General features: G+C 37.8%; 1 protein-coding gene across 17 annotated transcripts in view; it reads left to right on the top strand.

Annotated features, from left to right (window-relative positions):
* Positions 1–21,530, top strand: part of CELF1 (CUGBP Elav-like family member 1) — a 69,322-nt gene that overhangs the window by 13,344 nt on the left and 34,448 nt on the right. For 13 of the 17 annotated variants that reach the window (XR_005105236.1, XM_037394141.1, XM_037394137.1 and 10 more), the window contains 4 exons: positions 3,783–3,823; positions 19,636–19,823; positions 20,618–20,700; positions 21,111–21,159. Coding sequence is in view for 16 of the 17 variants with exons in the window: in XM_037394141.1 (XP_037250038.1) it covers positions 19,646–19,823; positions 20,618–20,700; positions 21,111–21,159 (310 nt within the window). In the remaining variant the exon portion in view is untranslated. Of the gene's footprint in view, positions 1–3,782; positions 3,824–13,359; positions 13,518–19,635; positions 19,824–20,617; positions 20,701–21,110; positions 21,160–21,530 lie in introns of those variants that run through there. The other 4 variants (XM_037394139.1, XM_037394138.1, XM_037394150.1 and 1 more) reach the window with 2 other exon arrangements.

The following is a 21,530-nucleotide window of genomic DNA, read 5'->3' as shown; positions in this document are numbered from 1 at the left end:
AGACCGTAGGATTATTTTGTTTTGCGTTCTGAAAGTGTGTCTCTTTACACCTTCATTATGGGTTACAAGACTAATGATCGATTTTGGGAATGTTTAAGTTCTAATAGCTGAGCATGGAACAGACATTGCAGATATAGTCTGCATCCCTGATGTTAAGTGTTTTATGATGTTCTCATTACAGTAATGTGAAGTATGGCATTTAAGATGTTTTCCTTTCTCTCTTTTTTTTTCTTTTTTCCCTTAATATGAGGTAGTCCCCAAATGTGCACCTCTTCTGTTCTTCCTATTGTATCTTAAATTGAGCAAACTTACATTCTGATAGTCAAACATACTGTCCCAAGTAATTCAACTGGTCTGCTTACTAACTGTGGAGATTGTCTGCTAACCTGTACACGCATTAGTACTTGTGCTGGCAACACTGAGGACAACAGTCCTTGAGAGCTCTGCCAAAGTGAGCAGGCACAGTGACTGGGAGCTGTTGCCTTACGTTGAGCAAGTAGCTTCTGGTGCTGAGAGGTTTGGGTAGTGTGAAGTTTGCAGTAGAACTACATTTCTCAGATAAGAAGGCATGGCTGCTTCCTTGATAAGGTTTCGGCGCTGTAGGAGTTTGTTGTCACTCTCTGTGTTGTCTTGCTGTCTCATGAGTAATGTTTACTAGAAGGTGACATGCTTTCTGTGGATTGTGGCCTAAGCTGTACAGTAGTTGAAGCTTCATCTGATTTTTATAGGCCTCTCTATTTGTAAGTAAACTTATCTAGTGCACTAGCTCCTTCACTCTCTGATGCATCATTACCTCCCCTCTGCATTTCCTCCGGAGAAATAGTTATTTTTATATTTCCAAGTTTTTGTTATTGGCCATACTGGCACTTAAAAGTATGTACATCTGCAGAGAGTCCAGACTGAACATTGATTTATATAGGAGATTGCTGACGCCAGGATGTATCTGAGGTTGAGCTATGTGGTCTGTTTTATCTGTTAGCCTCTTGAATTGTCAGTGGTAATCTTGACATCCCACAAACATTAATTCCTGGAAAATGTAATGAGAAATCAGAACTAACTGGTCTAGACAAGTGCTGACAGTGACAGTAATTTCATTGATCAAAACCCATTAAATGATCCAATGTTCTCTTATAGATGATCCTGGGTGCTGGTGAGACTGAATTTTTGCCACTAAGTAGCAAAGCAGTATCGCTATATTTATTGGGTGCTCATCCATTGTCCACTACTTAGTGGCTAGAGCCATTTGTTTTCATTACCAGCTGTAGTTCTGTTTATATTATATTGCATACCATAAGCTACAACTGTTTGTTCATCAGCAAGAGTGTATTTTGTCACTCTTAAATCTGGCAGGGCTGTGTTAAACCTTCATTTTTCTACATGGAATTTTCAGGTGGTGTCATAGTTCCTCCCAGCTACATACAGAAGAAGTTGGAAGTGGCATCTGACTCAGATGCAGCACTTCATTTGGGGGTGCAGGGGAAACTTCAGGAGAAATCTTGTTTGCAAAAGCTGTGATGAGATGTCCCAATTTACACCTGTTAATTCTTTTGCGGTCCCCACTGAGAACCCACACTGGTGCAACTGAAAACATTCTCAGTGTATGATGCTGGGCTGGGGTGAATCTGCAGTTTGCACGAGAGCTTACTGCCATGTCAGTTAATTACAGAAATTGCTATGCTACACACATTGCTAGTGTCATGCCAGCTGTATATGCCTTGATCTGAGGTATTCAAGTCCTGATTTCTTCTGGGAAGAAATAAAGTTGTCAGATTCTTTGGCCATTGGGCCAGGTTTGTCTGATGTATAAACTTGGATAAAGTATTTGGTGTGTTTATGTTCTACATGCAGTTAAGTGAACCATACTAAAACAGTTTTGTTTTGAGAAACATTTATGATTTAGGAGCATTCTCCCAGGCTTTCTATAGGTTGTCAGATTTGCTGCTTGCTTTTTAAAGTTTTTATTGTCTTGGATTTTGCCTTTGATTCAGTGAGGTGTATGTTTTTTCCCAAAGGTATCCAAGAATTATGGGTTCCTCTGGCTGATAGCTGTACTTTTGGTACCTTTTGAAGTCTTTAAATTAATTCTCTTGAGTGTACATGTGCAAAGGGAAGATTTTCTTTTTAACGTTAAAAAGTAGTTTACCAGTATATTCTTAAGCATTTACTTAAGATGAGTGAGCTGTGTATTTCGGTTTTTTCTGATTATCATAGAAATATAACGGTGTTTATGACAACTTTCATAAGGCTTAAATATCTGGCAAAGATTGAGTTGAAAAGGAAGAAAACAAGAAGGTTGTGTTACATGGTGTTTTGAAGACAGGTCTGTTAGTAGGAATCTGAAACTATTTTTTGGCCATAAACAAATACTCTTCATTTAAACTTCAAAAAAACAAAGGAATGTGGGCGGAGTGGAAGGTGGTGTCCTCAGGTAGCATATTTGCCGGAATCACTGGTAGGAACTTCGTAATCCAGAATGTCATGGTGAAACAGAACAAAAATAAGTGTGTAAAGTGTTCCCTGATCAATAGTCAGTTTTCAGTAATATTCTAGAAAAGATAAATTTGTAATTTGGGAAATGCACATTTCAATTAAGAGTTATGTTTCTCAACATTGATGGATTGATTTTTATTGTTCTTAACTAGTATTATAAGAGAATTTTTTGTTGCTGTGTTTAGGATTCCATGTTCCTTTAGAAGGTATAATATTTTATTAAGTCCATTGAACAAATTAGGAAGAAATTAGAACAATTGAAAATTACTACAAATTAGGGATTAAAAAATTCTCAAGAGATCTCCCTCTGGAGAAGAGGGCATAAGTATATGTGATAAGTATCTAAGTATATTACAAGACAAGTTAAAAGAGGGTATGGGTCACTTATCCACACTTCTCAAAGGATATAGAACAAAGATTGTGAAGGGACCTGCAAGGCAGTGAAAATATGGAAACTCAAATGGTCTTGTATAACTCTTCTCCTTGCGGACAGATGCAGGTTTTGGTTTGGTACCTATAGATAAGTAAACAGATTTGGATTTTTTGTAAAATACTGCTTGACTACCATGAGTGTAGTTCTGCAAAATAACCTAGGAGGAAGCAGAGGAGAAATTCTTTTAAAAGAATATTGCAAAGTTTGTATTTAAATATACACTAGCTTGTGATGTGGATCAGTTAATGAATCTGCAGAAAGAGAATCCTGAATCGAAAAGTAGCATCCCTTACTTATGAGATGCTAGTACAGAAAATCTGTATGGTTCCTAGTTGATGATTTGCCTAAGATACAGAAATAACATTTTTTTTCCATTTTTGTGATGTTAGTTCTTTGTGTTCCCTAATCCAGAACTTTCTCATACATTTCCATCTGTGCTGTCTTACATTAGAGTTACATCTGCAGGTTCCTTGGCATCTGTTAGTGCTGCTGCTGTCAAAATAATGTTACATAGGAGTTTAGAATTGTGCATACTGCTATTAGCAACTCATCTTCTGTCATGAGAGCCAGACAGGTAGGGTAAGTCCACAGAATGTTATTAGGAAGTTACAAAACTACTGTTTTCAGCCATGTTGTGTTTGCTGTCCTTTCTTTTGTATCCTTTCATTTAGTCTGTGTATTTTTGAGAGTGCGGTTTCTTTTTTGAGTCTAATGAGGGTTGTTACCACCTCATGATGACTTCTGCTATTATAAATATGCTTTACTTTCACAGTCCTCAGTATTTTACAAGATGGGGTTCATGTTGTGTCTGATTTTAACTCTGGAGTACTCAAATGTCTGTTTTTTCCTTATCTTTTAGAGTGAAGACAGGAACGGCTAGAGAGAGGTGCATAGCTGCAGGTATGAACCAACTACAGTTTGTATCACTCAGTTGCATATTGGCACTTCCTTTTAAAGGTTTAGAGAGAAGTTGGTTTTACTTTCAATGAAGAAAGCAGTGGTTTTCCACTGCAGTGAGCAGTGCTCCCTGCATCTTAAACTCTGCAGTTTCCTGCCTTTGTACTGCTAAATAGGGTTGGGAGTGTTAACGGTTTAGGACTGCAAGTACCAAGTCAATAGGCTTCTTTAGCTCCATCTGTAATGTAGTAATTTTAGAAACATAATTAACTGCAAAGTAGAAATGTGTGTCTTCGTTGTAATTTTTTGACCAGATCAAATCTTAAGTGCTCTGTAGTACATTAAACCCTAAAGGTGAATATTAGTGGAACAACTCCCTGTGGGCTGAGACAGATTTGATTATGTGCAGCAGAACAGGAGCATAGTCTAGTATGAAAATGCTTGAAGCCAAATGCAAGGATCTTCTGGTGCAATTTTCTTAATGTCTTAAGTCCAATAAGGGTGTAGTTTCATGAGACATCTGAGACAATTCCCCCTTGCTCTCTTCTTCAGTTTCCAACTGAGTAGTTCTGTGTCCTTTGGTTATGCTTGGTTCTTGTAATAGTTTGACTGCATGGTAAATAAAGTCAGCTTGACAACCCAATAAAAAGCTCTTTAGTGATCTAGTTATTATTTCTGTGGTTTAGCAAGTTGCAATGGTTTACAAGTAACAAAAGAACAGATCACACTGTCTGTAACTGTGCACCTGAAGAGTTCGAACTCACCTCTAAGGACAAGTGACCTCTAACTACTGTTTTAAGTAACACTGTCATGCTCGAAGTGTGGTGATTGTTGCTCATCTGATGAATCACTGTGCTATGGCAAAAATATTTATGGTGTGCCTTTACTCTGTAGACAACCAGGCAGAGTTGAGTTTTGATATTATTTTGAGGAAATACTTGTTTTTTACTATGGTCAGACACTTGCTACAGTTTTCATAAATGCATTGGAAAGGATTTAGTTATGTCTTTATTGGAAAGAATATAAAATTTGTCTCTAAAATGAAGGATATCCTGTCTCTCCATGTGTTACTCATCAGGGTAGAAAGAGCTAAAGTTGGATTAAGAAGCCTAGGAACACCTTCTTTTTTAAGTGATTTTTAGAGAATTGGCAATTGACCTCTGTGTTTGGAGCATTGGTCTCCAAGCATTGTGGATGTTACAGGACACTCAACTTCTTTCCTGAATGACTGGTGCTCTGTACTTTGCCATTCCTGCTCCTTTGCTGTTCTGTTAGGACTGTACAGCAGATAGGAAAGAGAGAATACTGGTCATTATATTTGTGGTTTTGTCTGAAGAGTTTGTATCTTTTGAGACAGACAAATCTGTGATTAGACCCAGCTTTTCCAAACACATGGGATTCTGCCAGTTACAAAACACAGGTCCAGAATCAATAGATTTGGATTACTTAAATAACAAAATAATCAGATTGTAGATCAGAAATAATCATCAAGTTTATGGTGACTGAAAATAAGTCACAAAACAAAACACTTCCATTTGGTGTAAGTTCCATGGTTTCTCATCTTAAGAGCAACTTAAAGTTGAATTAATCTGCCTTAATGCGAATGCAGGAAGGTGTCCACATGAAAGAGGACTGAGTCTTTTCTTGAACATCTGACAATATGTAAAATTGTTTCATCCTGGTATGAAAGACTTCTTACGATGATTAACTCCACACAGATATATCAGAATAAAATTGATGGTATTCTGCTTTTGGTCTGGTCAGGGAATAAAATTGAGGAGGAGTCAGCTTTGCTTTAAGCAATCAAGTGACCTTTGAAATAGCACTTTTGTTACCCACTTTTCTAGTAGCTGTTATCTTTAACCAGACACGTTTTTTAATAGATAGTTTACTCTGAGATTCAGGATTGCTTCTTGTATTTAGAAATTTATATGCCATGCTTTGCCAAAGCAGATTAAACAGTTATACTTCTGCCAGATACTACTGTCTTAAAAGTATGTTGTGAGCATTGACGGTTTCAAGACTGAGGAACTCCTACTTCTCTTTTGACTTTTGTCATATCCACATTCACCATACTGATACTCTACTAGTTATCGGTAGATAGGACCAGTAGTAGGACAGAAATGCCTTTGTACTGTTTAAATGCCCTGTGAACAGAGAGCACTGTAGTGTTCATGTTGTTCTTACTCCCCTGACCCTCCTTTAGGGTGATCCTGTTGTCTTTCTGAACATAAGCTCTAATGAAAACTCCTTTGAGACAGATTGGTAGGCAGGTTGTGTGTTGAAGAAGAGCAGCTTACCTGTTTTTACTTGAAATGTATCTGTTCAAATTAAATCTCTGCAGAACTGAGCCCCTTCCAAAGGAGAGGACTTTGGCGTGGAGATTAAAATGGGCATTAAAAGATTGTAGGATTGTCTACTCAGAAGGAACTTCATCTCTTCTGCCATAAGAGAAGTTAATCCTTCCTTAGCACTTCTAAAGCCATTTATAGTTTGCAAAAGTAGATGTGAATTTGTTTGATTATAGATTTGTTTGGAGGGATTGTTCTGCATCAAAGTAGTATTCTTCATTCTTTCTGGGCTTAGCTCTTCCTGAAGTTGAAACTGAAGCACATATATTATACTGTTTCTCTTACAATTCTAGAGGCTTGGAAAGTTTAGATATTTTTCAGAAACATACTCTTTGACATTTTTATTATGGTTCTGCATGTGTAGCTTAACAGCTAGTGAAGTTTTGCAGATGGCTGCTTGTCCAAAATACATAGCAGAGGTCTCCACTTTGTTTAGGAGACAAGGTAGCAACCACTGCCTAAATCTGCTGCATTTCTTCTGTGCCAGGAGTATGCTGGAGTATCCCCTGTTGCATCTGTTAGTCTTTTCTACCCCACAACACATGTGGTAGATAGAATTGTTTGCTTTTCCAGGGATACCACATCCCATTTCGATCTCCTCTGCTCTGCTCATGGACAATACTGAAGCTATGCCTTTGCATCCTTGTGCCAAGAGCCAGGGAAAATCATGTCTTACCGTGTTCTAAGTTGATGCACTATGTAGAAATTATTGCAGTAATTACTATTTTAATTGCATGGTGTGCTCTCCTGGAGCTGTCTGGGCTGCATTTGAACTCTCTTCAGGTAATATGCAACAAAAAGATTTCATTTGAGTAATATGAAATGAGAAATAGTGAGTGAATTTTTACTGTAGTGTAATATTAACTTATTCTGATTTGTATATAGTACTATCAGGAGAAACAATTTAAGATTAAAGGACTCCTCAGAATGGCTTGTATGGCTGTTCTGATGGCTGCAAAGGACAATAAAACTTGTTGCTTTGTTTAGTCCAGAGGGTCTCTTGAAACTTAACAGAGGAAGAAAGCAAAGAGTCTTACCATACTTCAGAAAGATTTTTAAACAGGTCTGACTGCTATTCTAGGACCTTTCAATAAGGAGAGGTTTTAAAATAATTTAGTAGTACCAACTTTGTTCCTTTGAGTTAAGATTACACATTACATTTCTGAAGTAAAAAGTAACTGACCAGTTCATACTTTAATCTTTTTCCTTACACATGCACAAGGTATATTGCTTGCAAAAAACCTTAGTTAAAGGCATTTTTGATTCATTGTAGTTCTGTGTAAGGTAATACAAAAATCTTCATTCATGGTATTGTCCTGGGGTTGTATAGCTGTTTCTGTAGTCTCCCCTGGGTCCAATATGCAACCACATAGCAATTCTCTGTGTAAATGTATTTGCTTTGCCCGTTGTACTGTTTTGTGGCATGTTTGGCGTGGAGATGAGCTTTCCAGGACCCGGTGGGTTTCCAGCTCCTTAGCAGAAGGGTAACTTCTGGATCTGTTTTAGTGGCAGAATACTAATCTGTGTAGTTGATTCTCTAAAAATCTCTCTAGCAAATACTGCAGAGATTACAAAACTTGTTTCCAGTGCATCTTTTTGACTAAGTGCAGAGCTGCAGATTCCTGTAATACAGGAAAAGACAGGAAAATACAGGTCTATTTGAAAGCAGTTTTCTGGGTCCTGTCTTTCTGTTTACAAAGTAAAAAAAGTTGAAGGAGGTCTAAAGTATTCTGTTCCATAGAATTGCTTGCAGGGTTGTTTGTTACACAAAAAGCTGAAATACCCGAAGATAAACTTCTGGCCAAACTTTTGGGGCTGGGTGGGGAAGTCATTTTTGTTAAGCTTAAAGACAACATTTGGGGAGAGAGAGGGGAGAGGTGGTGTAAAAGTCTATCTGTATCTGCTTTCAGAACAAGATAGTCTGCAAGAATTATAATTCTTATTCTCTTCTACTGAAGATCTAAACTTTGAAGTGCAAGTGTGATTTATCATCTATGGTTTCTGTGTGTCCCATGGTCTGAATTCAGTCAATAAACAAAAAGAAGGGGGAGAACCCTCAAACCTTGCTGCTGCCTGAAATGTTCCATCCTGTCTCCTTTTAGTAGTCCTCTGTCCTTTCACAGGCTAGAAATGCATGTCCTCACTTTCATGATGATGTCACATTTCCTGCCTTGTCTCCTATCCTATGTCATACTGCTGCATTTACTTCCTCTTACTATTGTTTTGACCAAGCCACTTTTCCGACTTCTCGAGAGTTTTTTTTCTATCTACAGTGACCAAGTGTCTGTCGGTCTTTCAGATCTCTCTTAGGTACTTAAGTTTTCCATAGTTTGTCTCACAAAATATAACCGTTGCTGTGTTCCAGCACTGTGATGATAAAAACTCAAAATGTTTCCCAGTCTGCTCAAATATTGGCAGATGTTTAAAAAAAATAATTTTTAACTGAAATTTTCTTTTGCATACCTTCCTGTAGAGCTTAAGCAGTACCCAAAATACACATTTCACATCTATTTAAAAAAAAAATCAATCCCACAACCTACAGATAAGGATAAAATTATTAAATCTTCTACAGTTTTTGTTGTTGTTTTTAATATTTAGATGTCTTTGTAGAATGAGGGGAAGAAACCTATATGCTTCTGCTTTAAAAGCAGTTGTTCTGGGACTCATACATCAGTGCTTCTTCCTCATATCAATTATTAATTGTAAAATGTCTAACAAAGAGGGATGAACATGTGATGGTTACTTCTTGTCCGTGATTTACCAAAATGAATTATTCTAGCAAACCTGCATTAAGGCTTATTGTTATCTGTTCTACAAGTACAGATGCTCTAATAGGTTGTCATGTATTATTTGCTCCAAATTCATGATTTGGTCTTTTGGCAGTTTGCTCCTCTGCTTATTTGTGTCTCGTATCTTTCATACAGTGTCTTCTTAGCCAGGCCTTTGCTACTGTCTTTGCATCACAGCAAATTTTGCTGTGTTGTGGGTTGTTTTGGTTTGTTGTTTTTGTTGTGTTTTGGGTTTTTTTAATTCACTACTACTACCAAGAAATAGCTGATAATGCTGATTTTGTCTCCTTCTCTGTTCCCTTAGTCTAGAAAAAATGAGGAAATATGCGAGATAAAGAAACAAAATTTAGCTGGGAAAGACAGAAATTGTAATATGCATTTCAGATCAGTCTTCTGAAGGTCACAACTGGGAACTAGTTAAAACTGAAGTCTAAAGCTAGCAAAAAAACCCCCAGAAGATTAATGGGAGCATTTTGAAGTATCATTGGACATAAACATCATAGAGAAGTTGGAGTTTCTAGGAGAATATTTTAGTTTGAAGATTTTACTAACATGGACATCTATTTTATTTGTTTCACTGTGTTCATGTAGTAGACTATTATCCTAATGCTTCATCTTAATGAAAACAGGGTGGGCAGATACTGGCTGCCTTTGGAAGAATCCATGCAAATACTAACCAAAGTTGTCCGTCACTCTGTAAATGGCTCTATTGCAGACTGTGATATTTGAAGTTCTTTGGAGTTTCTGCCTTTGTGTAAAAAAGAATTGAATAGATACAGATTCTTTAAATAATAGTTGTGATGTACCTGAGAATAATACAAAAATATTTCAGTAATCTCAAACCAGAGAGCTTTGGAGGCTATCAGCTTGCTTATTCCTCATTGCCCTGGGTAATGAGAAATTTTATGGTCAGAGACAGGTGCTTGAGATCATCGTCAGGAGACGATTTCATGGCCAGTCTATTCCATTTTTTTCTCTTTTTGGGAATGCCTATGCAAGCCTTTGTAGTATCATCACTGAAGTAGCAGACAGCTGCAGCAGGGTCAAGCACTGGGTTAGCAGCCTCATGCTACTGTTCTAGCTGAGAGCTATGCATTAAGAAAGTAAAACTCAGGGTAGCATCGTGTAGCTGTTCTGCCCTAGAGAAGCAGATCACTGCAGAGCTGTGCATCCCTCACATCGCAGAATTCTGATACCCACAGACCTGTCAGTATATTCACAGCACACTCATGTCCCCTCTCAGGCAAGCAGGTAAAAAGGCAACGTGTCATGGGGAGATAAGAGGAAAACTGAAGAAGTTTGGAGGCTGCTATCTTAGAAGTTTGTGAACGTCATTAATCTGCTGCAAGAAGGTCTTAAGACTGATAATTCAGCTGCTTCTGAGTTCTAGTTAGACATTCTGTTACTAGCAGTTATTGGCAAATAATATATATAGCAAAAGGTTTTTTGGCTTCTCTGATTTGAACAGATGTTGTAACCTGTTTCCTGGTAGGTAAGCTCTCATACTGCAGAGCTACTGTCTGCCATTTGGTCTAAGTTGCCCTCAGGAGTGAGCCAGATACTGAGTATGCCACAGATTGAATTTGTTCATCAGTTGTATGACGGTATGTTGAAAGCAATTGCAAGGCATTTTAAAAAGAGGGGAAAGTATATACTAGTTACTATCTGTGCTGTCACATTTCCTGAAGTCCAGAGGTATGTTTTGGGGGGTTTGGGGTTTTTTGTTGTGTAGTTTTGCGAGGGGTGGGGGGTTGGCTTGGTGTTAATTACTAAGGCAGTTGAATATAGTGTTTATAATAGCTGAGCATTTTTACTTAGCGTTTACCTAGTATGTGTCTAGTTCAGTTCTTCAGTAGTTTTAACAGGACAACTCTAATTTTTTTTCATAGTACTTTTTTGTCCCAACACAAACGGCCTAGGCATGATCCAGCTCTTTGAAATGTTTCTGATCTATCTTTGCCATTCACAAAGGCTAATAATCTATAGTGTTTGTTTTTACCATGAAACTAATTCAGTGGTCTCTTGGCCTCTGTTTTCAGCTCAGGGAAACCTAACCTGTTGTGGTTTGCCTGGTAGCTTCTGATGGGTCTCTTCCAAGTACATGTCCAGTCCATTCTTGCAGTCATGTAAGTTTATTGTGTCTGCACTATCCTGTGAACACGCAGTTCCAAAAATCTACTACCCTTTGTATGAAATACCATCTTCTTTCCTCCTCAGGGGAGGAATGCTGTTATATCAGTCATTAAGCTTGTGCTTTCTTAGCTGGCATTCAAAAAGTTAGTTTGGAGATACTAGCTGCTTAAGAAGATAATAACCACACATGACCTATTACAGTTAATATGCACGTTCACTTCAATGCTTGTTATTTGAAATTAAAGCAAGAGGGACATCTAGACTGGTCAGACAAATAAACACGTGGCAGTCAAAGCCACGTGTTGGTGTTTGGATAATAATATAGATACAAGTCTTCCTTACTTGTTTTTACTGTTAACATCGAGGTCAAGGATGTTTCTTTCTGTCAGAGCATTAGCTGATCCCTGGACTGACTTTGTAGCAAAATGATGGCTTAAAGTCACAGGCCTGTCTAAAGACCTGGTGTTCTAGGTTACTTTGCTGGTGCCCTTTGAAATGCCTTTGCACTAAGGTGTGCAGCATGAGGAGCAAACAGGGGGAACTGGGTGTGTTTGTGCAGTCTATGCTTTAATCTAGAAGTGTTTTGATTAATAGAAATTATAGATATCTGCTAGAGAAAGCTCAGTTGGGTTTTTACTGGCCTGTTTTTGAAGGAAACAATGCACAAGCTGTGTACTGTCATTCTTTCCTGGAAACCTTTGAATTCGCTGTTCATATTCAAATAAATGTGTCAGAGTAGTAAATGTTTCAAGGCATTAAGTTCCTACTCATTTAGCTTTAAGTGAGAAGGAGGTCAAAACAATTCTTGGTCAATTCTTGCCCTTTGCCCGTTGGTCTGTAAGTAGCTCTGAACTAGTCTGGCTATTGTCTGCACAGCTAAACAGGTAGAAGCCACTGAAGGATCTTGATAGTCATTGGATTTATTGTAAGGAGATAAGAAATCCATAGGAACAGTTGGTTTAGTTCTGTTTTATATGTGTTGGCATCTTGTGTTAAGGGTTACCTCACTAGTGTTGAGGTTTATTGTATAGCAAACAGTATTCTTTGTTCTCTGCATCCCAGGAAAGCATCACTGTGTCCTGGTTTCCTGTGTGACATCTGGAAATCATCAGGTTAGTAGAGAGCTGGGAACGGCCGCCTTTTCTACCACAGCTTGCAATCCCTTGATGCCTGTCTGAAACAGCATGTTCAAGCGACAGGTCTTTTCTGATCAGCTTAGTTCAGAACCCCTTCATACAACAGACTTGTATAGGTATAGGACTTGATATATCGTTTTGCCACCTCAAAATTGTGATCTCAGTTGCCACTGATTAAACTTTTTGAAAACCACAGTAACTTTTGTGGTTTTTATCGAAGCAATGTCTTCCATATCTGTTTACACTTGTAAGATTTTGTACCAGGTGTGTTGATTTAGAAAGGTAAAAAGTTGTGACTAAGGAACTTGAGAACTGCCATGCTGGACAGAGTCTAGTTTGTGGTTTCCTTCTGATAATGCCTATAGTGCCATGTGCATTAGACAAATGGATCTAAAATCTTAATAATTATTGATTAGTCTGTGTTTAAAGATGAAGTTACTTAGTTGTTCCTTCCTAATGTTAGCTAGAAGGAGGTAGTTCTCATGGGTAGTATTTTCATGCATATAGCCCATGGGTTTTCTGTTTAAAAAAAAACAGTTGGGTTTTCTATATATGTGCAGTAAACAGAAGCGGGAAAATATACCCCTGGAAGCACCCAGTTGTACTCAAACCCTGTCAAGCTTTGACAGGATTACAAAAGTCACTGCCACTTAATATTTATTTTATCTGTGAATTTAGTAAGAAGTGTTCCCTCTTACCAGTTTCAAATTTGCCTTTGGCCATTTCCTGCTTTACTCCTATGAACATAGGAAGCTACAACTACTTTGTGAATTGTGTGGCCATAGATTCTGTTTCAAGTGAATGATGCATAGCAGCAAGAAGTCAGGAAGAACACGAGCAGAGCTTTCAAAAGCAGCATATGTATTGGAGGAAGCCATAGACCATTTAAAAGAAAATGTACCTGTGTTTCTTGTCTACCTTTCTATAAGCTCCACTGCTTAGAATTCATTAGAGTAACAATTTTTTTCACTTCAGTGTGAAGTTTTATCTCCTTTTCCAGAAAAAATAACCTGATTTCCTCATTTTAGAAAATAGGTTTAGTATAATTTATTTTAAAGCAATTGTCTTTACTATCAAATAAAAGGGTAAGTTTAGCTGCTGCTTCATTTTTGCCTTTCTAAGAGTGCTTAGGCAGAGAAAACATCATCCTAGAAGCCAGAGACATAGGTGACTTGCTGCTTCATCTGCTGGCAGAGAGCTGGGAGGCCTGTGGATTCTTCAGTCAGACGAAAATTCAAAAAACACTCCTTTTAAGCTTTCACAGAATTAATTGGAATAGAAGCTACAGGTAAACAGCATTTCATTCACAAGCCAGAGAAGTAGGTCATGAATGTATTTATTTACCTCAAATGTTTGGGTTTTTTTCCCAAAAAAATATTTTGAGGAAGGGGAGGGGGAAAAAAGCTTATTATAAACTATTTTTAGAATAAAATTTACTTAGCTAATTTGTGAAAATCCATCTAGGTCTGGAGAGTATGGGGAAATTGAATGCTCTCAGATAAATACATAAGACAGTGTACCGTGAAACTTTGCTATTTCTGAGATAAAAGCAATTGTCATCCCCTCCTGTCCTTTTTCTCCACCTGGAAACCTACAAAAATGATCAACAAAACACATCAACAAAAATGTTTTTCAGTTAATTTAATCTGAATTGTAAGCAGCCTGAAAATTCATGTATTTTGATGGCAAATTCAGCATTCTGAATGTGTCAGATTTGCGTACCCACAGTGCGTAACTGTCACAGAGATTGGCAGAGGAAGAAACTGCAGTTTTGGCAACTAGGTAAGGGGCTTTTTGTACCCAGCGAGGCATGGGGAGACAGTTTGGATTTCAACATAGGCAGAAAATATTCTGACCACTTGCTTACAAGATCAACAATGAAACAACAAAATATTGACGAGTAGTTAGTGGGTTTTATGCATCTAACTTAGGGTTATCTGTTTAAAGAAAACCCTGCAATTCAGCAACACTGTAGGGATCTGGATATGCACAGATAATACAAGGGGAAGTTTATTCTAGGACCTGCCTCCTTCAAAGCTTCACAGCATCTGATTTCCACGTAGCCTGCATCCTTTCCCATAGTTTGCTGTCACTATCCCAGTAGTCCCTCAGCTTTGGGTTTGTATATGTTGTCTGAGGTTCAGACTGTATAAAATAAAAGATGGTATTATCTGTAGCTTTCAGAGTTAATTGCTCATTGAAATGAGCAAGGCTTTCTTAGGAAGCGAAATACGATACAGTTTTTCTTGTGGTTTGTTTTTTTGGGGGTGGTGGTGGAGTTTTTTAGCTTTTGTGCCTCAGGATGTGATGTAATTCTGGAAACTTAAAAATAAAAGCAAGACTTTTACCATTTATACTTTGCAATCTCTGAGGAGCATATAGTGGTATATTCTGCAACATGATCTAGAGCTTCAGAAGTGTAAAAAAAGTGAGATCTAATCTGTAGTATGTAGAAGTTTTTAATGTTCGTATTGTCAGACCAGCACCACATTTAAATGTGTAGCTATAGTCCATAGAGCTTTGAATTTCCGACATTGTTTCTATTATCCTTTGAATAGAAACTGTCAAAGAATGGATCTGGAAGCCAGCAGGAATTTGACATCTGAGCAAAAAATAAGTGTGTTTAGCTCTCTTATTTTTCTTTCTTTTTGTGAGCAATGGCTAGGATAACTTTTGTTATTTTTTATAATTCTAAAGAAACATTGCTTCCTTATTTAATTCTTCTTACTTTTGTGCAGTAGAGAAATACTATCTTTTTTGACTCTGATATTTTCACAAGTTTCAGTCTTTTTTTTTAATTTCACTACCTTGATGATGCCTTCAACTAAATAATGTTAAAACAAACCTGTGTTTGTACACTAGTGTTTTGTCCCTGAAATTGTCATCGTTTCTGCAGAAGTATGGCACCTTGAGGCACTGAGTCTTTGCTAACATACCTTCAGATATTTATTCAACATTCTAGTATTGATTCTTCCTTTCCCCCAGATTGTAAATAATAGCATGTGAAATAGTTTTGGCACTATTCATTAAATTAAGTGAGCACATCATAGAGTGACTATAATGAGATTTTAAAGTTAATATGTAGCAGGATAGTTACACAAAACTAACATTTTAATTATCAAAGCCAGTAGACTAAATTTGAGGTGGAGCATAAGTGTGACAGTGCCTGTCACTTGTTGCAGTTTTGTCTTGGTGAAACAAGTAGGTATGACTTCCATTTTGAAGAGCAAAGGTATGAGGGAAAGGATCAAATCAAATTGACTTAGTGGTTTTCTTCAGTAAACTAAAAACCCATTTTCCTAGGGTATCTGTTGCCAGTATCATCTTTCGTCAAACCTACGGTGAGCATGGCTGCTGGGGTATTTTACTGGCTGCCTAAAAAGTTAAAGATAACTGGGAGACCAGAAGGAATACATTCTGGTCTGCATAGGTAGGGCCAGAGTTTATAGTGTCGATCTATAGGTTTATGTGAACAGTGGCAAGCTCCCCACTGTATCTTCTGCTGTTCTAATCATACAAATCTGAAGTGTTTCTCTCTGTGGGCTTATTTTGGAGAAATCCATAAAGTGGGCTCCAGGCTGAATTTTAACATTTGAACGTGATGTGTATTACACAACATGGCATTTTCCAAGTGGGAAACCTCTAAGATGTGTCTGAAGGTACATATGAACAATTTACTGAAAGCAAATTAATTGACCTGTGCTCTGTAGTGCCTATTTGCATGCTCTTAACAGTGGTGCTTAGCAGGTAGCTTATACATTTTCACTAAAGAATAAGTTTCCTTGTGTTTACCACATAGTAAGAGCATGTATGCAGTAATTACTGTTGATATTTGATGTGTGCTAAATTCACGTCTTCTTATTTTGCAGTAACATGCCTATCTTTTTGTATTAAGGGGCCTAACTCCTTTTAATAACCTTTTAATTAACCTCACTGTAGGCAGATATTTGGAAATGTTCTTTCTCTTCCAAAGGTTGAAAACGGTTATTTATGAAAAAACAATTGACATGCTGTAACTCTGCCAGTGTAAAATAAGCTCTATATACTGGCCAGTCTAAATAACTGCAAGTTCATGTTGCAGTCATTGACAGACAAGAAAGAAGCTGCACCAGCATGCATTCCTTGATGCTGTAAGAGTTTATTTTGTGGTTATATCTACCATAGACATAAGGCTTATCTGCATTCATGTTGGACTTGAACTAATCATTCCTCCTGGAGTGCTCAGACACACCCAGCTGCCTCTGCAGCAGTCACCGTCTGCAATCAAGTATTTCTGCATCTCCCTGTCCATCCAGTATTATCCAGATTATCGTCCCTTTAGTTTGGGTATTGGAGATGTAACAAGAGGTCTGTATTGTGTGTATAAATACACCTCACAGTTCCTTGATTGGCATGTTATTCCTGTTTTAATGATGAGGCTGCTGAGGTGTTCTGATCAGTGTTTTCAAAGATTATAAAAGTTTTCAACAAATCACTGTGGTTTTTTTCCTTTTCTTTATCATTATAGACTCTATATATCTCTACATTTATAGATGCATGACAGGCAGAGTATTGTTTCCAGAACAATGTATGCTTCTCCTATAAAAGGAGTAGGTTTTGATGTTCTGGGGTAGTTAAGATTGATTACTCAAAAATTCCTTGGCTTTGATGTTTTTGGCAGGTTCAGAGAAACGTTTTAGTTAGGAGAGTGTGCAAAATAATAATGCACAAGGTAAAAAGAGTGAGATCAGCTGCTGAAAATAGTTACGGTGAAGGAACCTCTGGACTTCATGCCTTAATATTGGTGATATTGATTAGTCTGTCTGAACCTCAAGGCCTTGGACTGCCATTTTGGGAGGCAAGGAGTTAGTTGGGGATGGAAAGACTGGAGTTTGTATTCTTTCTGCTCTGTTACCCATTGCTATCTTCATGGATCTGACACTCTGTTTATCTGACAGTGCACTCAGTACTGCTTCGCCAGGGAAAATTGCACAAAACAAGCCCAGTGCATCAGCATTTTCATTGTGTATTAAGCTGAGCCTCCCTTCACATGGTCACATCCCCTTTTTAATCTGGGATTCCATGTCCCTTTCCCAGTCCAGCCTGTTTCTGTGGTGTCTATTACTGGTCTCCCTGAGCTTCTGTTTCTGTGGTTTGAGTGTTTTTTGTGTGGCTGAGTGTTAAGACCTGCAGGACTTTTGGAAGTGGCGTTGTTTGGGGGTTAGGCAATACACTGATTTAGTGTTAGTAGTTTGTCACAGTCTGAGGTGATGGCTGCGTTCAAGTTGGATTTCCTCCCAGAGATGATGGTGGACCATTGTTCCTTGAATGCTAGCCCTGTGTAAGTATTTTGTCTTCACGTCTAAGTTTGTAACTAAAGAGGTAGTCGCAATTGCTGTCTCTGAAGCTTCTGCTATCTGATTAATTCTCCTTGAGGGGGGTAAAAGAGAGGAGAGCCTGCAGTTTGTTTTCTTGAAAAAAATCCTAGTGGGCATCAACAATTGATGTTGGATTCTTGCTGGAGGAAACAATCTAATAATTTGGGGGATAAGCACTAAGGAAGAATAAAGCTATGCTATTTGGCAGTACTAATATGCTACAGGTGCTGAAATTATAAAATCAGTTATTTAAATCAATTATTGGGAGAAAGGTTTCTGTTCTTCCCTATTAATGACTCCAGACTAAACCTTTTAGTGAGGAATGAAAGGTTCCTTGAATACTGTTGAAGTTATGTTGAGAGTTGCCCAATTAACAGGAGCCATGCTACGCTCTTGAAGCTGCCCATGGCATAGAAGGCAGGGCTGAAAATAATTATTGGAAGAGGGTGAATGATCCAGTTGTTCTCAATTGAAATGAAAAGACATTGAATGGAAAGAGGTATTTTACCTTGTTGTAAAAGGTATTGTTTGCCTTGGCTGTTTGGAGAGCTGCTGACTCTTTCTGAATGGAAAGATAAAGAGGAGTGAAAGGATTTATGATGATTCCCTTCCCTTCTGGTAAGAAGCTGTGTTGTTCCTGAGATCTGTTCATACAGCTATAGAATTGTGAGCTTTCCCTGGCATGTATTTTTCCTTAGGCTCTGAACAGTGTATTAAGGGGGAAAATGAACTAAACATTACTTGGTTAGGAATTTTTTTCTTCTAAAATTCTATTCAGAGGGAATATGATTGCAGATGGACAGTGAGAGGAACACTGTTTACTGTAATGTGCGGTTAATAAGCCATTCAAAAACTATCTTTCAAGGAAAAAAGCAGAGATGAGGAGAGCCGATTACTCTGGAAGAAGGCCACCTGTATTCTTCAGCAGAGGGTTTGGGGGCTGGGGGAATCATTGTATTGTTACTATTCCACTCCCCACGTCCTTTCTGGATTATGCAGGGGCTGGTCAGCAATTTTAACCTACTAATCACTATAGCTACAATAGGGTGTCATTACAGTTACTCTTCCACTGTGTCGTGTGGTATACCAGGCTGTGACTACTGATAACAAGACCTCTCATTGAGCTTGACAAATGATGAGGAGTCATTACAGAAAGCAGTATATGACTGTCAGCTAGCTGGGTGGAGTATAACACAGTTTTATTAGTAGTCTGTAAACTGTTCATATGGCTAGATGTAATGCCTTGAAGCCTATTGGAGATTCCCATACTCAAAACTCCTGTGGTGTTGTAGTCTAAAAGTGACTTTTTTCTATGTTAACTCTACCGTTACTCAACTTGATTCAATCTGTGACTGACTAGATGCCCAATCCCAACCTGTTCATGTACAACCTAAGCCTGTTGTTTTGCCAAATATTGTTGAAAGCTCCTTAGTTTCACAAAGAGCTATTGCCTTGTAAACCCTTAATGAAACTTCTCATCTGTTTGATTGTACCTTTTTCTCTGTTTTAAGGTGGGTCTTCACCTTGGGAAGCAGTTCCACATAGTCACACTTAAAAACAACAACAAAAAAATGTTATCCTCTCATTTTCAGTTGACTGAAGCTGAAATAGTTATCAGGTTACTGATAACTTCAGCAGTCTGTGGGTGGACTTGAGTTTAGGTTCCTTCCTCTTCTGGTTTCTTTTTCTGCTAAATTTTACATGGTTGAACTAATTATATATTTCAGTCATCTCAAGAGATTTATGTCCTGTCCTGAATCCCAGATGTTGACTACATTATAGGAACAAATGTTAAGAGAAGCTTTAAACAGCTGTGTAGAGTGTCTGGTTTCCAAGTACACAGCTTGCCAGTGAATGTGGATGATGATCCTGGTATGCAGGACTGGTAATGTGCAAAGGTCTCTCTTTATGTGTGTATTTTAATCATATACATTTATATATTTGTAGAATTATTTTTTTATCTCACTGTAAGCATGCTTCTTCTAGCTGCGGTAACATCTAGAGTCTGTGGAAAGATATAAACGAGAAATTTCTTCTTGTTTTTCATAGCTCAAAGAAAATGAATGGCACACTGGATCACCCAGATCAACCTGATCTAGATGCTATCAAGATGTTTGTGGGCCAGGTCCCACGAAGCTGGTGTGAGAAGGATCTAAGAGAACTTTTTGAACAGTATGGTGCTGTCTATGAAATCAATGTCTTGAGGGACAGGAGCCAAAACCCTCCTCAAAGCAAAGGTGAGAACATCTTTACTCCTCATGTGAGACTTGCGGTCTCAGCTGCTTTCACATAGTTAACATTTTAGATGTTTGCTTATTCAGACATTTCTGTGTGTTGGAGCTTTGTGTGACCAGGTGTGCATGAAAACCCAGGCTTGACAGTCTTTAAATGTATGTGTCTAAATATCCTTGGACTGTAGTCCAGTCATTAGCTGAGCTGAGAAAAATGATAATTTTTTTCTTTTTAATGCTCAGAAGTGGTAGGGATAGATTGTAATTACAAAGCAGAACATCAAAATAACAGTGTTGCTCCAGAGCGTCATTGTGATTCTATGATACGATCAAAATGTTGCTGAAAGTGTCATAATTTCAGATAAAATATAACATTGAGATCTTAATCATTTGTGTACATCAAATAATTTTGTACATCAACTCCTAACTAAATGCTGTACCTGGATTTGCAGTTCAGTTTTATGCAATATTTTATTTCCTGTGAAACTAGATAAGTCTTTGGTACTAGCAAATAATTGTTGAGTTTGATAATGAAAGTAGCCAGCAGTTTTTTGGCAGATGTATGTAAACGTTTGTTTTAATTGTGCATTGGTGATGTTGGGTGTATATATATCCTATTTTTTACATTTAGAAATATTTAAACAGTTGCAATCAGTAGTACCTACCTATTTCAATGTCTTAACCTCTTCTACTTGCCATGTGTTTTGTATTGGAAGGATAGAAGTGGGACTTGCATTTTCTGTGCAGCATATCAAGATTTATAGTGTTCTTTCCTGGCTAGCATTTTCTTTCAATTGCAGGGTGCTGTTTTGTTACATTTTATACCCGTAAAGCTGCACTAGAAGCACAGAATGCTCTTCACAACATGAAGATCCTCCCAGGGGTAAGAGCAGCCATGCTTTGTTTGCAATTCTGTTTTGTTTTTCTGAGCTCTGGCACCACTCATCTACAAACATGTTATCTTGCCCTCAAATACTGTTTTAAAAGAACTATTCAAAAGAGCAATGTTATGAGATTTGTATAACGGATCTTAAGGGAGTTTTTGAGCATTTGGGAAAATAACATGGTAGTGAAGTTGGTGGACAATGGCTCCAATAATACTCTGTGAGGAAGAGTGGTGGCATATTATTAGGAAAGCTTTCCTTTCTTCTAGAAATCTATGTATTGTTACATTTGCACTTCTGTAGAGGCAGTTTAGGTAGGCTGTTTCTTTCTTCCACAACTCTTATGGGATATATTTCTTATAGTATAAAGTGAATGCATCTAGGATTAAATAATCTTTTTACGTTTCAGATGCACCATCCTATCCAGATGAAACCAGCTGACAGTGAAAAGAGTAATGGTAAGCTTCACTGAAGTCTGAGTTTGGTTGGTAGCATCATTTGTGCTAATAGGGAAACTTGAGGATTCTCATTTTGTTGAACAGCTGCTGATCAAGGCTTCTTGAATTGGAAACCTGATTTTTTTTTTTTTTTTTAAGGGGAAAAAAAAAAAAAGGTGTGTTTTCAATATAGTAGGTAGTGTAAGTGATGTCTCTAAAATTCCATGACTCAGTATCTCCCACTGCTGCTGCTTGTGGTAGAACCATGTTGTCAGTTAGGGAAACATCTAGTGAGTTCTTCTTTGTACTAAGGTGGTTTAAATCTTTGTTGGGGACATGGACAGTGCAATTGAGTGCACCCTCAGCAAGTTTACAGATGACACCAAGCTGAG

The sequence above is a fragment of the Falco rusticolus genome, chromosome 7, assembly GCF_015220075.1.
Source record: "Falco rusticolus isolate bFalRus1 chromosome 7, bFalRus1.pri, whole genome shotgun sequence".
Classification (NCBI taxonomy): domain Eukaryota; kingdom Metazoa; phylum Chordata; class Aves; order Falconiformes; family Falconidae; genus Falco; species Falco rusticolus.
This window is presented reverse-complemented; position numbering and strand designations above follow the sequence as displayed.